At 36.5% G+C, this 17,354-nt stretch overlaps 2 protein-coding genes across 2 annotated transcripts in view; both read right to left on the bottom strand.

Moving 5' to 3' along the window:
• USF3 (upstream transcription factor family member 3) overlaps positions 1–17,354 on the bottom strand; it is an 869,396-nt gene that overhangs the window by 573,917 nt on the left and 278,125 nt on the right. The window lies entirely within an intron of this gene.
• The window catches only part of CFAP44 (cilia and flagella associated protein 44), a 124,750-nt gene that overhangs the window by 77,324 nt on the left and 30,072 nt on the right, over positions 1–17,354 (bottom strand). The window contains exons 5-8 of the mRNA XM_049785552.1: positions 15,857–15,959; positions 14,389–14,605; positions 12,949–13,063; positions 7,108–7,272 (exon numbers count right to left, since the gene is read on the bottom strand). Of these exons, the coding sequence (XP_049641509.1) occupies positions 7,108–7,272; positions 12,949–13,063; positions 14,389–14,605; positions 15,857–15,959 (600 nt within the window). The remainder of the gene's footprint in view (positions 1–7,107; positions 7,273–12,948; positions 13,064–14,388; positions 14,606–15,856; positions 15,960–17,354) is intronic.

The following is a 17,354-nucleotide window of genomic DNA, read 5'->3' as shown; positions in this document are numbered from 1 at the left end:
GCCTAGAAAGGAGAAACCACTGAACTCTGCTGGAACTCAGATGCCAGCACCCCATCTGCCTGTCTTCTGTGCTGTGCTCAATTTTCAGCCTGATCTCATCCTGTGTGTGGCTCATCTGCTGACAGCTTGCCTTCCCTGGAGCCTTTCCTGGAGGTGAGTTTACAAGCCCAGAAAGGGTGGAGCCAGAGGAGCATGGCCGCTCTGCTGGAGCACGGCTGCTCCGCTTCGCTTTCCGGCCATGCACATCATTTAGACAATGAATACAACCACAACACATAGAAAAACCCACAATACAAGTGTGACAATGGGGAAACAACGCAGGCCAGCACCAGACATAGATAATGACAATGGCAACTCTGATGACTTGAACATGACCAACCAACTAGTCAGTCACTCAGAGAAGGAGTTGAGAGTCGAAATATGGAAGATGTTCAAAGAACTCAAAGAAAGTATAGAAGAGAACACTAATAAGAATCAAGAGAATATGAAGATAGAAATCAGAAAACTCCAAACTGAAATTTCAGGTCAAATAACAGGTCTGAAAAACTCAGTAGATGAATTGAAGAAAAACATGGTTGAGTTTTCCCATGGGTTAACAGCAGCTGAGGATAGAATTAGTACACTAGAAGATGAGATGAATAACAACTCCATACAGCAGAAGAAATTGGAAAAAAAGCCTTAAAGCAAACGATCAAACATTGGAAAAATTAGTCAAAGAATGGGAACAGATAGAAATAGAAGTCTATGATAAGCTCAACAGAAACAATTTAAGAATCATTGGAGTCCCAGAGACCCAGGAAGAAAATGTCCAGGAAGAATCAATGGTCAAGAACATCATTAAAGAGAAACTACCAGAGCTAAAGAATACATGTGATCAAATCCTGCATGCCCGAAGAGTACCAACTAAAAGAGACCCAAGAAAAAACGCCCCAAGACACACCCTAGTCACAATGACAAATCCCACAGATAGAGACAGAATTCTGAAAGCAGCAAAATCGAAAAGAGAAATTACATTCAAGGGAACATCCTTGAGATTCACTGCAGACCTGTCACCGGAAACACTCAAGGCCAGAAGGCAGTGGTGGGACATAGTGACAAAACTCAATGAAATAAATGCTTTGTCTAGAATACTGCACCCAGCAAAACTCACTTTCAGGTTTGAAGGAACAATACATGGATTCACAGACAAACAACAGCTCAGAAACTTTACAGACTCAAAACCATTCTTAAAAGAAAAACTGAATGGCCGAATTTAAGACAAGACTGACCAAAAGACACACCAAACTTTGATATAAAGATGGTACTAACTCCCAGGACAATTCTTTCTCTCAATGTCAATGGACTAAATGCACCAGGTAAGAGGCACAGAGTGGCTAAATGGATCAAAAAAGTCAATCCAACCTTCTACTGCCTACAAGAAACGCACCTGAATAGTCAGAACAAACATAGACTCAAAATAAAAGGCTGGAGGAAAATCATCCAAGCAAACAACACCCATAAAAAAGCTGGAGTGGCCATACTAATATCAGATGATGCAAACTTTATACTTAGGAAAGTTGTAAGGGACAAAGATGGACATTTTGTACTAATCAAGGGATATGTAGAGCAGGAAGAAATCACTCTCCTAAACATATATGCACCGAATAAGGGGACAGCAAAATATTTAATACAATTGTTGACAAGTCTGAAAAATAATATCAATAACAACACAGTAATTGTGGAAGACCTCAACACGCATTGCCAACACTTGACAGGTCAACCAGACTGAAACCCAACAAGAATATACTAGACCTGAAAAGAGAAATGGAAGAAAGAGGCCTAGTAGATATATACAGGACACTCCACCCCCAAAAGCCCGGATACACAATCTTCTCTAATGTACATGGGATATTCTCCAGGATAGACTACATGCTATCACATAAAACATACCTCCATAATATCAAGAGAATAGAAATTTTGCAGGCTACCTTCACTGATCACAAGGCCCTGAAATTATATGTGAACCACAAAGGAACACAGAAGAAAAACTTTAATACCTGGAAGTTAAACAGCCTAATACTGAATAACAAGTGAGTCTGAGATAAAATCAAAGAGGAAATCAAAATCTTCCTAGAAACAAATGACAATGGAGACACAAACTATCAGAACCTATGGGACACAGCAAAAGTGGTACTGAGAGGAAAATTTATAGCTTTGCAAGCACACATCAGGAAAGAAGAAGGGGCATACCTGAATAGCTTAATGACACAGTTCATAGAATTAGAAAGTACTCAACAAAAGGACCCAAAAATAGGGAGACAGAAGGAAATAACAAAGCTGAGAGCAGAAATCAATGAAGTGGAAACCCAAAAAACAATCCAAAAGATCAACGAAAGCAGAAGTTGGTTCTTTGAAAAAATAAACAAGATTGATAGACCACTGGCAAAATTAACAAAGAAAGAGAGAGAAAAACTTGATAACTCATATAAGAAATGAAAAACGAGAGATCACTACTGATATGGTAGAGATCCAAAAGGTAATCAGAAACTACTTTGAGAAAATCTATGCCACTAAAAATGAAACCTCGAAGAAATGGATAAATTTTTGGACTCTTATAATCTTCCACAGTTGAATGAAGAGGATATAGCATATCTAAACACACCCATCACTATTTAGGAAGTTAAGACAGTAATCAAATGTCTGCCCAAAAACAAAAGTACAGGCCCAGATGAATTTACTAATGAATTCTTTCAAACCTTTCAATCCTGGCAAGACTCTTTCATGAAATCGAAAAAACAGGAAAACTTCCAAATAGCTTTTATGAAGCCAACATCACCTTGATACCTAAACCAGACAGAGATGCTACCAAAAAAGAAAATTACAGACCAATATCACTGATGAATACAGATGCAAAGATGCTCAACAAAATCCTGACAAATAGGATTCAATGCCTCATTAAGAAGATTATTCACTACGATCAAGTAGGTTTCTCACAGGAATGCAAGGCTGGTTAAACATCTGTCAATCTATCAACATAATACACAATATCAACAACAAGAAAAATAGAAATCACATGATCATATCAATAGATGCAGAGAAAGCATTTGATAAGGTCCAACACCCACTCTTGATCAAAACTCTCAGCAAGATATAAACTCAAGCAATATAGTTAAGGCCATATACCACAAGCCAGAGGCAAATATTGTCCTCAATGAAGAAAAACTGAAAGCCTTTCCTCTAAATTCTGGCACAAGACAAGGCTGTCCCCTCTCACCACTCCTATTTAACATAGCACTGGAAGTACTTGCTATAGTGATTAGGCAAGAAAAAGATATCAAGGGAATCCAGATAGGAAAGGAAGAAGTCAAGCTCTCGCTGTTTGCAGTTGACATGATACTCTACTTAGAAAACCCTAAAGTCTCTACGAAAAAGCTTCTAGAAAAAATAGACTCATATAGCAAGGTGGCAGACTACAAAATTAACACACAAAAATCAATGGCCTTTCTATACACCAATAGTAATAAAGAAGAAATAGACATTAAGAAAACAACCCATTCACAATAGTGCCACACAAACTCAAATATCTTGGAATCAACTTGACTAAATATGTGAAGGACCTATACAAAGAAAACTATAAAACTCTGCTCCAAGAAATAAGAAAGGACACGCGGAAATGGAAGCACAGACCCTGCTCATGGATTGGCAGGATTAACATCATCAAAATGGCAATACTCCCCAAAGCGTTGTACAGATTTAATGCGATCCCTCTAAAAATACCCATGACATTCTTCAAAGAAGTGGATCAGGCACTTTTGAAATTCATTTGGAACAATAAACACCCTAGAAGAGCTAAAGCAATCATTGGGAAAAGGAATATGGGAGGAATTACTTTCCTCAACTTTAAACTGTACTACAAAGCGATAGTTACCAAAACAGCATGGTATTGGAATAAGGACAGGCCCTCAGATCAGTGGAATAGGCTTCAATACTCTGAGAATGTTCCACAGACATACAGTCACCTAATTTTTGATAAAGGAGCAAGAAATCCTAACTGGAGCAAAGAAAGCCTCTTCAACAAGTGGTGTTGGCACAACTGGCTAGCCACTTGCAAAAAATTGAACTTAGACCCCCAGCTAACATCATGTATGAAGGTTAAATTCAAATGGACAAAAGACCTTGATATCAGACTTGAAACCATAAGATATATATAAAAACACATAGGTAAAACACTCCAGGACATTGAGACTAAAGGCATCTTCAAAGAGGAAACTGCACTCTCCAAGCAAGTGAAAGCAGAGATTAACAGATGGGAATATATTAAACTGAGAAGCTTCTGCACCTCAAAAGAAATAGCACCCAGGATACAGTAGCCCCCTACTGAGTAGAAGAACTATTCACCCAATACCCATCAGATAAGGGGCGAATCTCCAAAATATACAAGGCACTGACAGAAATTTACAAGAAAAAAAACATCTAATCCCATCAAAAAATGGGGAGAAGAAATGGACAGGCACTTTGACAAAGAATAAATACAAATGGCCAAAAGACACATGAAAAAATGCTCCACATCACTAATCATCAGGGAGATGCAAATCAAAACAACTAGGAAGTACCACCTCACACCTCAGAGATTGGCACACATCACAAAGAATGAGAACAAGCAGTGTTGATGGGGATGTGGAGAGAAAGAAACTCTTATCCACTGCTTGTGAGAATGCCGTCTAGTTCAACCTTTATGGAAAGCAATATGGAGATTTCTCCAAAAACTGGAAATCGAGCTCTCATACGACCCAGCCATGCCACTCCTAGGAATATACCCTAGGAACACAAAAATACAATACAAAAATCCCTTCCTTACACCTATATTTATTGCAGCACTATTTACCATAGTAAGACTCTGGAAACAGCCAAAATACCCTTCAACAGATGAATGGCTAAAGAAACTGTGGTACATATACACAATGGAATATTATGCAGCTTTCAGGAGAGATGAAGTCATGAAATTTTTCTATACATGGATGTACATGGAATCTATTATGCTGAGTGAAATAAGACAGAGAGAGAAAGACGCAGAATGGTCTCACTCATCTATGGCTTTTAAGAAAAATGAAAGACATTCTTGCAATAATAACTTTAAGACACAAAAGAGAAAAGAGCTGGAAGTTACAGCTCACCTCATGAAGCTCACCACAAACAGCAATGAGTTTAGTTAGAGAAATATCTAAGTTTCGAACTGTCCTAATAATGAGAATGTATGAGGGAAATAGAAAGCCTGTCTAGAGTACAGGCAGGGGTTGGGTGGGAGGAAGGAGATTTGGGACATTGGTGATGGGAATGTTGCACTGGTGATGGGTGGTGTTCTTTACATGACTGATACCCAAACACAATCATGTATGTAATAAATTTGTTTAAATAAAAATAATTTAAAAAAGAAAAGGTAAGTAAGACCAATAAATAATTAGACATCACAAAGAGACAGAATTACAAGCTGATATCCTTGATGAACACAGATTAGCAAGATTCACAGAGAGAGCCCTAATAAACCTAATCAGAAAAGGAGGGCTGTCACAACAGACATTACAGAAACCAAAGGATAATCAAATATTACTTTGAGAATCTTTATGCTACAAAATGAGAGAATTTAAAAGAAATGGAAAAATTCTTAGACTCCAATAACCTCCCATATTTGAACCAACATTATGCAGAATACCTGAACAGACTTATTCCTATCAGGGAAATTGAAATGATAATCAAAAGGCTTCCCAAATATAAAAGCCCAGGCCCAGATGGATTCACTAATAAATGCTCGCAAATCTTTAAAGAGCACCTACTGCGATCCTTTTTAGGCTTTTCCAGAAAATTGAAGAAACAAACACTCCCAGATAGTTTCTAAAAAGTTAGCATCAACCTATACCATAAGTAGACAGAGACATCACAAAGAGACAGAGAGAGAGAGAGAGAGAGAGAGAGAGTTACAAGCTGATATCCTTCATGAACACAGATGCAAAGATAGTCAACAAAAGACTAGCAAATAGAAACAAGTCATCAAAAAGCTGATATCTTTGATGAACACAGATGCAAAGATAGTCAACAAAATATTAGCAAATAGAAACAAGTCATCAAATAGGTCATACACCATAACCAAGTAGAATTAATCCCAGAGATGCAAGGATGATTTACCATAAGCAAGCCAATCAACATAATACATCATATCAATTATAAAATAAAAATCTTATAAACATATCAATAGATGCAGATAAAATAACAAGATCCAATATCCATTCATGATATAAAAAACTCTCAAAAAAGATGAGAATTGCGGAACTTTCCTCAAAATAGACAAAGTCATCTACTTCAATCCTACAGCAAATTTTATATTCAATGGGGGGTAATTAAAAGCTTTGCCTCTAAGATCTTGTACAAGACAAGGTTGACCACCTTTCTCCACTTCTATTCAATATAGTTCTGGAAGTACTTGTCATAGTAATTTGGAAAGAAAACTATATTAAGAGCTTCCTTCCACATAGGAAAGAAAAAAGTAAAACTCTCACATTTTTCAGATGACAAAATACTATATTTAGAAAATCCTAAAGACTTTACCAAAAAGCTTTTAGAAACAATAGATTTGTATAGGAAAGTGGAAGGCTACAAAATTAATATACACAAATTCATATCTTTTCTATGTACAAAATAATGAAAGATGACATATAGTAGTGTAATTCTTGAGAGGCCCAACTAGTCGGAAAAATTCATGGTCATACTAACTCAAAGCTGACTACACTAGTACCTTTCATAGGGCCCCTACAAACCGCTACTGTCACCATATGAGCTTATCAGTCTAGTGTTGCATATTCTCAAATTTGTGAGATTAAGTGGCCATTCCACACTTCCATAATTTTAATTCTGATTTCCCAGTTGGAATACACAAAATATATAAGTAAATAATTCCTACCTTCCAAGGGATAGGGTTCAGAGAGTTTGGAAAACTAATGACCAAGGTGGAGGGAATGTTACATTGGTAGCATATTAAATGCTAGAAAAACTGTAGTATGAACAACTCTGTAAACCAGTATCTAAAATAAAGAAATAAAAAAAAGTCTTTATTATCTAAGGATCAAGAAAACTTACCCGAACCCATCCATCAGACCCAATAGTGATAACTTCTCCCTCATCCAGCACTATCTGATTAATGGGACCCTGGTGACAGGGTTTTCTTGCAGAGCGACAGAGCTCCACTTTGATGAGGCCAGATTCCCAAACCAAGAGGTTTCCCCATTCTGAACCTGAGAGCACCTGCAGATGTGTAAAGAGAAAAGAATACTCATTAAAATTAATATATATATATATATTAAGCCTTGAATAGGTCAGAATTCTTTCAGTTTGTTTTCTTGGAGATGAACAGAAATTATAACAGACATGGCACTTGCCTTACATGCAACCTACCGTGGTTCAATACCTGTCATTGTCTCTGATCTCCAAGTACTGCCAGGATGTCAAAGCACAGAGCCATGAGTAAGCCTCTGAGTACCTCTGATCACACAACCCTTCTAATACACTATTTTCCCCTTGATTATGAAAGTGAAAATTTAAATAACAAAAATTGAGAAATAAAAACTTATAATTTCCTAGAAAAACACACCAATCATATTTGGTATATTTCTTTCTTCGAATGCTATGCATAGTTTATTAAGTTTAAATGACATTTGAAGTTGTGAGTCCATTAAAGAAGTCATCAGATCACAATGTATCAGTATCCCATTTTAGGCAGCAATAATTATTTAGAACTATTTCATACTAATACATTCCATCCAGCATTTCCTTTTGTCTACTTGTAGAACAAAATTTCATGAAATTCCCTTTGGAAAATGGACCTAATACTTGTGTTCAGTCTCTAAAATTTGTTTCTGTTACTCTACATCCTCATTTCCTTCACTCTTACCAAGAGTCAGATATGAGCTTCCTCAGTATTTTTCTATCTCTTGAAACTTACATATTCTTTGTTGTTCTGTTTTATCTATTATTAAACTTTAACACAATTTTAGCTCATTCTTTAAGCTTATTATATTTTTTCTCCAAGGACCACATTTACCAAAAATCACCAAAATGTTAAGAAATTACTTCTAAAATGTCTTTTGTCCAGCTTTCTTTTACTGTCTCTCGTCCTTCTTCTGAGAATAAACTTATTTTCCTTGCTTGCCCATGTCCTTGATTCATATTTCCCTCTACAACATGTGGCATTTTGTGGCAGAATTTATAACTTCTTATATTACCAATTCTACTTGTGCAATGCCTCATAACTGCCTGATTATATCTCTAATTTCCCACCCTTTCCCAGTATTATTTTATCTAACCAAATAGCAAACATTTGTTAATAATTAAAATTTTTCTTTTACATTAATTTTCTTTAGCAAATGTGGCTCTCACTCTTGCCAACCCTCACTCCCACCACTGAAAATTCCAGCAGTCGCCATCCACTACCACCATTTTCCTGGCAGAAAAAAATGGCCTGTTCTGCTACCATGCTCCAGAAGAAAATAATGGCTGCCTGTGCTTAACCATATCAAACTTAAAATCCATCTAATTTTTTTAGATCTATAAAGCTATATAAATCTATAAATCCCGGACACCTCAATATCTTATAGTTTCAGCCAAGAAGAATCACAGAAAATATGATGGGAAAGTTATATAGTAATCTACCCTTGAACGTTCTCCTTGAACGTCATGGTAAAAAAAAAATATGAGGCAAAAATAATGATTAAAAACATTGCAACTCTGAGTTAGATATATAGTACAGTGGCTAAGGTGCTTGCCTTGCATGTGTGCAACCCAAATTGGACATGCTAGTACCTTAGCATGGTGCCTCAAGCTTCACCAGGAGTAATCCCTGAGTTCCGAGCCAGTGTTAAATCAAAAGCACTGACAGGTCTGGACCCTCAAAAAAAAAAAAAAAAAACAACCATAAAACAAACAAACAAAAACCATTGCAACTCACAGAATCATATGTGCCTTAGTTTAGTGCAATAAAGGATACTTCCCCATTCCAATCATAAGATCCAATATGGAAGCTGACAAGAGAATATGAGACTTTATACTCACCACCCCATTTGGCCAGAATCACATGTTCACACAATCAAGTTGCACATAAAAGTCATCTCTCAGACCTCAAAACATGATAATAGAGCAGAAGCCACTGGCCACCTGAAGAACTAATCACACCAAATATAACAAAGAATTGTAGGAACTCACCTGCACTAGTGGATAGTGTCAAAAGAATGAGAGATACCGCACGCGTGCTGGCGCGCACAGACACACACACACACACACACACACACAAACTCGACTCTTTCCAATGAAGAATTTTAAAGTATCAGTGACTAGACTCATCCCTAATCTGAAGGCAACAACATAAAAGAGCTTCAATATATAACAAAGGAAGTGAAAGATATATGTACAGAAAAGTATAATTCACTTCTAAAAGAAACAAAATAAGACACAAGGAAAACATTCCTTGCTCATGAACTGGAAAGATCAAGATCATTAAAATGACTATAGTCAGAATATGAAAACAGCCAAACCCAACAACAGATGAGTAGCTAAAGAAACTGTGGTACATCTACACAATGGAATACTAGGCAACTGTTAGGAAAAATGAAGTTATGAAATTTGTCTATTTATGAATAGACATGGAGACTATTATGCTGAGTCTATCCATTTCCAGAGGGAAAGGGATAGACATATAGAATAACCTCACTCATTTGGTGGGATATAAGAAAAACAAGAGATAGAACGGTAATAATAATCAGAGACAACAGGAGGTCAGGAGATCCAGCCCAGGGTGAAAAGTTTGCTGCAAAGAGCAGTGAGTGTAGCTAGGGTAGAGAAGGGTCTACTAGGACAATGCTAGATGGAACCAATTCCTCTGGAAAAGAACTCAGTGCTGAAAGTAGAGAAACTAACAGTCAAGGCTCCCCTCCACTAACAATAATGCAAACCACAGTGTCAAAAAGGAAAGGGGAGGAGAGAGACAAGGAGAGAGAAGGAAAAGCAATTTGCCTGCCCGAGAGAAAGATGGGGTGGGGGATGGGGTGGAGGGGAAATATGAGACTTTGGTGATGATGATGAGAAGGATGCACTATTAAAGGATTGTATTATATTGTATGACTTAAACCCAACAATGAAATCACGATGATTAAATAAAGCAATTTGAGGGGCCGGAGAGATAGCACAGCGGTAGCACGTTTGCCTTGCAAGCACTGATGAAGGACCAATAGTGGTTCGAATCCTGGCATCCCATATGGTCCCCCGTGCCTGCCAGAAGTAATTTCTGAGCAAAGAGCCAGGAGTAACCCCTGAGCATCGCCGGGTGTGGCCCAAAAACCAAAAAAATAAAAATATAAAAAATAAAGCGATTTGAAAAATAAAATAAAATGACCATCATCAATGCAATTTACAGATGCAATATGATCCCTACTAAATTTCTCAAAAGTAGGGGCTGGAGCAATAGCACAGCATAGGGCATTTGCCTTGTACATAGCCAATCCAGGATATAAATGGGTTCAATCCCTGGCATCACATCCTTGAGCCTGCTAGGAGCAATTTTTGGTTCGTTTGTTTGTTTGCTTGCTTTTGGATCACACTGGTGGCGCTCAGTGGTTACTCCTGGCCAGGAGCAATTTTTGATCACAGAGCCAGGAGCAACTCTTGAGAGCTGCCATGGGAAAAATACATTCAGAGACTTTTAATCTATACTACAAAGCTATGGCAATCAAAACTGCCTTCTTTCTATAAGTTACAAAAAATATACTAAACTGTATCAGATCAATGGATTAGAACTGAACCCAGATAGTAAACCCTCAAATATATATTAACAGTATATCTTTGACAAGTAAATTAAATATCTAACATAAATTAAAGAATGTATCTTCAACAAATGATACTGGGGAAACCGATTAATCATATGCAAAATAATAATTTTGACTCCATACACAAAAGTCAATTAAAAGTGGGTTAAATATCTATATAAAACATGTCTCTCTAAAATACATTGAGAAAAGCATTGTAAGAACTCTTGAAGATCTTGTCTTCAGAAGTCTACAATGACACAACTTCACTTGGCAAGGGCTAGGGCTGGAGCGATAGCACAGCAATATGGTGCTTGGCAGATCCAGGACTGACCTGGCTCCATCCTTGGCGTCCCATATGGTTCCTCTAGCCAGGAGTGATTTCTGAAGGCATAGCCAGGAGTAACTCCTGAGTGTCACTGGGGGTGGCCTGACACCCCTCCAAAAAAAAAATCAAAAGCAGAAATAAAAAATGTGACTGTCAAATGTAAAATCTTCTGTGCTACAAAAGGAATGTGGCATAAAATTTAAAAACACTCTACTGATTGAGATAAAACATTTCCACACCATATACCAAGAGATAATCTTCAAAATACAAAAGTACTTTCAAAGGTCAACAACAACAAAATAAAAATGGGGAGAGCAGGGCCAATAAAATAGAGGGTAAAGCTTGCATAAGTCAACCTTAGTTCTATTTTTGGCACTAAATATAGTCTCTAATCACTGTCAGGAGTAGTTTCTGAGTACAGAGAAAGGAGTAACTCCTGAGTACTTTCAGGTATCGCCTCAACTCCTCCCCCCCCAAACAACCCCCTAGAAATGGGGAAAGGATTAGAATAGACATAGGAATAGAGGATAAGGAATAAGGCATAAAGATGGCCAACCAGCACATGGAAAAAATGCTCATCACTGATTATCAGGGAAATATGAATCAATACCACAGTGAAATATCTTCTTATACCAGCAAAAACAGTCTATATGAAAAAGAACAGAAACAATAAGTTTCTATATATAAGTTCTATATATCAGAGATATATAGAAAAAAAGGGAACATTTATTCACTGCTCGCTGTGCAGTTACATGGTGCAATTACTTTAGAAAATGGTTTAGATATTTCTCAAAACATTATGAATAGAAGGCTGGAGTGATAGTACAGTGGGTAGGGTGCTTGCTTTGCATGAGGCCGACCCATGTTTAATTCCCAGCACCCGATATTGTTCCAAGCCACCAGGAGTTATACCATAGACAGGAGTAACCTCTGAGCATTGCTGAGTGTTGCCCAAAAACCAACCAACCAAATAAACAAACAAAACATTGTGAATAGTACTTCCATATAACTCAGCAATTCCTCTCCTGAGCAGCTACCACAACAAAACAAAATCACTAATTTGAAAAGACATATACACACCTATGTTCATCACAGCACAGTTTATGATTTAAGATCTGGATTCTAAGATCTAGAAACAACCCAAGTACCTGATAAAATATAAGTGGATAAAGAAATGGTTGAATACATACACAATGGAATACTACGCAGGTATGTGAAAAAAGATGAGATTATTTTACTCATATGCAGATACTAAGAAACAAAGAAAGAAACTATATAGTCTGCAATTTAAACATATATGAGACATGAGCTATAGAACTGGGAACTAGAGGCTAAAAGGAATGGCACAGGAAAAGGATGATGGATTAATGGTAGAGGGATCTTGAAACACCAGTAGAAGAATTGGTGCATTAGTTCTGTATCTGTAAAATAATGAATTAAATAATATTATAAACTATGATACCTCAATTAAACAATAAAAATTTAAATATAATAGAATTAAAATACCTGAAAAAAGTTATTTTTCCATATTAAAAGTAGTATTTAATTGTTATTTGATAAAAAAATCCTTGCTTGCTTTTTTATGTATATGATAGTCAGTAAAAACAGAAAATGATATATATGGATTATGAAAAATTTATGTGTTAATTAAAATTTATAATCTGAAGGAGAAAAATTAAACATTCATTATGATTATAGTATGTGATATTGATAATACTAAAAATGCATTTTAAAATGTAAAATGTACTTTCATATATGTATGTCACTTGAAAACATGTGCAGACCAGTGGTTGTACTCACCTTTCCATCCGGGAACTCCACATAACCTTCTATATCAGTAGTGGCTGTTTTACCAAAACGACCCAATGAACCCTGAAGCTTAAGACCAGTGAATGTTTGAGCCATTTCCCAGAACCTACAAATAAAAAGGACTTCAAAGATTTCAAAGACTTTTTAATTTTAACATTACCCAAGCATTTACATTTCATATACCACATGTACTACTTCATTTAATTATCTGACCAACCATAAATTAAGAATCTAATACCTATAAGGCAAAGTTCTAGGCAATATAAATTTGACACCAAGCAAAAGTGACAAAGAAATTTTTACCTGCCTATGTAGAGATTTTACATTTTAGAGCTGTACTGCCATATGCAATTGCCACCAACCATATGTAACATTTTAGGTATGTGTCAAGTAGTTAGCATTAAATAATGACTTTAAGTCAGTATTTTAAACAGATGATTTAGAGAACTCAAGTCACTTGCGGCAAGTGTCTACCTGAGTGCACAGAATAGAACATATGCAGACTCGTAGAAATTTTTACTGAAGAATAGGAGAGTACTCTTGGAGGATGTGAAGTCTTTCCCTAAAACTCCTTTTTATTTGTTGCATAACTTGTGAATGATTTTCTTGATCATATTGTGCCTTTCTAAAGCCATCCTAAATCCTAGTTTTATAAAAAGAAGGGGGAAAGTACTTTACATTGTTGTTTTGAATAATAGCTTATGCTCTAAAATTGCTCATAACTGAAAAAAAAATAAAAGACCACTTTCTATGTCTACTGGTTCTTAATAGTGACCAGCCAACCCTAGTTTCTGAAAAGTCTGCCAGGCCACCAGGGGCAACAGAATGCCCAGAAGTTAGGTCAGCAGCACCAGTGACCAAAGGCCTGCTCTGCAGAGCTCATTGCTGAAGCACTCCCAGCACAGACAGGCCACTTTGCCACCATGGGATCTATAAACTAAGAGTTTGTGTATCAGGTTTGAGAATACACCCACATGCCCAAGCACAGTAACTACACCATTCGTGATCATCACAGGTGGGTAAATCAATTCAAGCTACCAATAGTGCCCTTTTTTACAGAAGGAAACAGCAGGTGATCTTGAACTCAGGAGCAAACCCAGAAGTCAAAACCAGGACCACCTCTTTCCAAAGTTCAAACTGTCCCAGGCTGCTTTAACAAGAGAGTTAAAATAGCCTGTGAGAATGGTTGGATATCTCAGAGTACTCATCTTGTGCAGCTTTCTACAGAAAATTTATATTCTGAGGAAAGCCTAGAATGGTCCTTCCCCATTTGTCCAATTGAAATTTATAAATTCTATAATTTCTAAATAAAAATTTTGTATATGTATATGATATAATTAACTTGATATTGATAATAACAATGTCTCCAGATAGTCCATCTCCTTAGCTTATACTTTTAGAATAATTTACTAATGGTTCTATTAGTCATACTTGATGTGGCCTGATCCTGCTGTAGTCAGCTGCTCATCATTTTCAGGATTGAAAGTAATTTTAAAAACATCCTGGGAAAAAGCTTTTGTCCTCAGTATAGGCTGTTCTTCTCTCCAATTCCAAATGGTCATTGTATAATCAGGGCTGCTCCCAACAGAGGCAAGCATGGAACCATAGCAGTCAAAGTCCACATAAGCATACCCCAGTCTGGCCCCATCTGAAAGGATAAATAGGGATCTAATTTCAATAATTTCAATTTGAAAGTATATTCTTTTAAATAATGTACACCATTGGTGAAGTTATACTGATGGAAGAAGACTAAAGAGCAATCATAAAATTATTCTTCACTCTTGGCATTGGAAATAAATTGCATTGGAATGAAAAACATGGTATAGTGTGAAGACGGTGAAGGGGGATAAAATCACACTTGCATAAAAAAAGTAACTGAAAATATAGTCCATTTAATGAAGGGGAAGGTGGTAAAATATAGAGAGTATAGAGAAATCAATTTGCAATTAAAAATAAGTCACTAGGAGCTGGAGTGTATAGTACATCAGGTGGGCATTTGCCTTGCACACAGCTGACCTGGCTTTTATCCCCAGCACCCCATATGGTCTCCTGAACACCCCCAGGATTCTTGACCACAGAGCTAGCAGTAAGCTCTGAGCAATGCCTGATGTGGCTAAAAACAAACAAACAAAACAAACAAACAAAAAAAAAAACCCGACAAAACAAAAAAAAAAACATGTCACTAAAAATAACCACAAATCAAAATAGTAGTGATTTCAGGTTTTTAATTATGTATAGGAAAATCAACAGATCAGACTAAACAAATCAACAACTCTTTTTGCATCCCTTTGAAAGGGAAGAACACAGAGTAAACCACTTCATCTGAGACTGGAGAGAAGGACAGATGAAAAAAGGAATTTGCCAGCACCGACTTAAGAAAGGAAACCCTAGGCTCATGCACGGGTCATCAAACGATTTAAACAGAGGGCCAGGAGCGATAGCACAGAGGTAGGGTGTTTGCCTTGCACACTGCTGACCTGGGTTCGATCCTTGGCATCCCAATATGGTCCCTTGAGCACTGCCAAGAGTGACTTCTGAGTGCAGATAATCTCTATACTCCACCAGGTGTGGCCCAAACCCCTCCCCCAAATCTATGAATAAATTCCTATGCGCACTGCACGTATCATATTTTGAAGTAAAAAAAAAAGCACCAGTGGGCTGGATAAATGTGCAGGCAGCATGAGGACACCTGCCCTAGAGGGAAATAATATCTGGCTATTAAAGCCTTAAATGTAACTCATTAATTCTAAGTCTCAGTGCAAAGAAGTGTGACTTCAGAAAAACTTAGGAACCCTGACTGCTACAATGGTGTTACGATGATTTTTTGATTCCACAATGATTTTTCAGAATGTGGTTCACCTTGAACATGGAATATTTGTTAAGTTCTTACTGAACTTACCTCTAAGAAGTCTGTAGGGTTTCAGGGAAGGAAATTCATAGATGATAATATTTGGATAATTTCCTTTTTCAGCTACTGTGAAGTAAGTTTTTTCGGGATGAACCTATAAAAATAAAATTTCACTAAAATATTAAAAGGAATATTTTGGATTAAAGCACTTATTAATGCACTGTTTACTTATAATGCTACTTCATATAACTTTTTTTTAGGATTCACTGATATAGAAAACTCAAAAAAGTTTATCTAAGAAGTTTTTGATAGATATTATTTAAATTTAAAAACTTTAATAATATTTATTTTAAATTTTACTTTAAATTATATTTAGTTCTATAATTTTTAAGACTGTCATCAGAAAAGCTAGAGAAATGCATCTCAATATCTAGTATGTATAATTCATGGTTGATGAAGCTCAAACTGCAGACTCCACTACTCATTTTGAATTCAGCTGAGTAGGGCTGGACCTGGAGAGTATACATTCCTAACAAGTTTTCAGTTGTTACTGATGTTTCAGGTCCGTAAAAAGGCTCTGAGAACAATTAGGATAATTGAGTCACTGCCTGAAGACAAACCAAGTTTTTCAGTATAGAAAGTTTTACAGAATATAAAATAAAAAGAATAAGTTATATCTCAATATTAGATGTAGTCCAAACAAACTTATTACAAATGGATTTATATGTGCTGGAAGAATAATAGTTAATCCAGATGAAGAGAAAATATAGTAAATATGCCCCCAGATAAGTTACTTTTTGACAGCATTTCAATGAAAGCCATATAAATTATAATTTTATGTTCACTTGGATTGTTTTTATCCACTGGTAAATCAATGCGCACAAAGAGCAAATGAAATTGTCAGAAAGAAAGTAGGCAAAAGGTTTGGTATTGACATAGATTAAACAGAAGCTCTACATCCCACAAAATCTAACTCTTTTTCTTCCTCCTACATTTGGGATGACAACTGCCTTTTACGTATGGGTAAATTTCCTCATTTCCATTTACGTGAATATCTATCATTCAATCTCTTGAGATTTATAGAACTAGATACTCAATGAAACTATACTGAAAACATTATGTACTAGAAATTAAACTTTATGTGAATTAGGTCCCTTATATTTTCTGTCAATCTTGTAAGATCAATACCACGATCATTCCCTTAATGATTGCTGAAGAAATGAAACAAAAAAGAAGTTAAAATTTTGCCCTAAGTTATACAACTAAAAGTGTGAGATTGGAAAAAATACAGCATGCAGGGTAGTTGCCTTATAAATGGAAGACCTGGGTCTGAGCTACAGCATACAATATGGTCCCCTGAGCACTGCTAGTAGTAATTACTGAGTGTAGAAGTCAGGAGTAACCCCTAAACTTCACTGGAGGTGACCCCCCAAAAAAGTGTGAAAAAGGGGCCAGAGCGATCACACAGCGGTAGGGCGTTTGCTTTGTACGTGGCTGATCGAGGACAGATCTTGGTTTGATCCTGGTGTCTTATATAGTCCCCCAGCCA

This window comes from Suncus etruscus, chromosome 13 (genome assembly GCF_024139225.1).
Source record: "Suncus etruscus isolate mSunEtr1 chromosome 13, mSunEtr1.pri.cur, whole genome shotgun sequence".
In the NCBI taxonomy this organism is placed as follows: domain Eukaryota; kingdom Metazoa; phylum Chordata; class Mammalia; order Eulipotyphla; family Soricidae; genus Suncus; species Suncus etruscus.
This window is presented reverse-complemented; position numbering and strand designations above follow the sequence as displayed.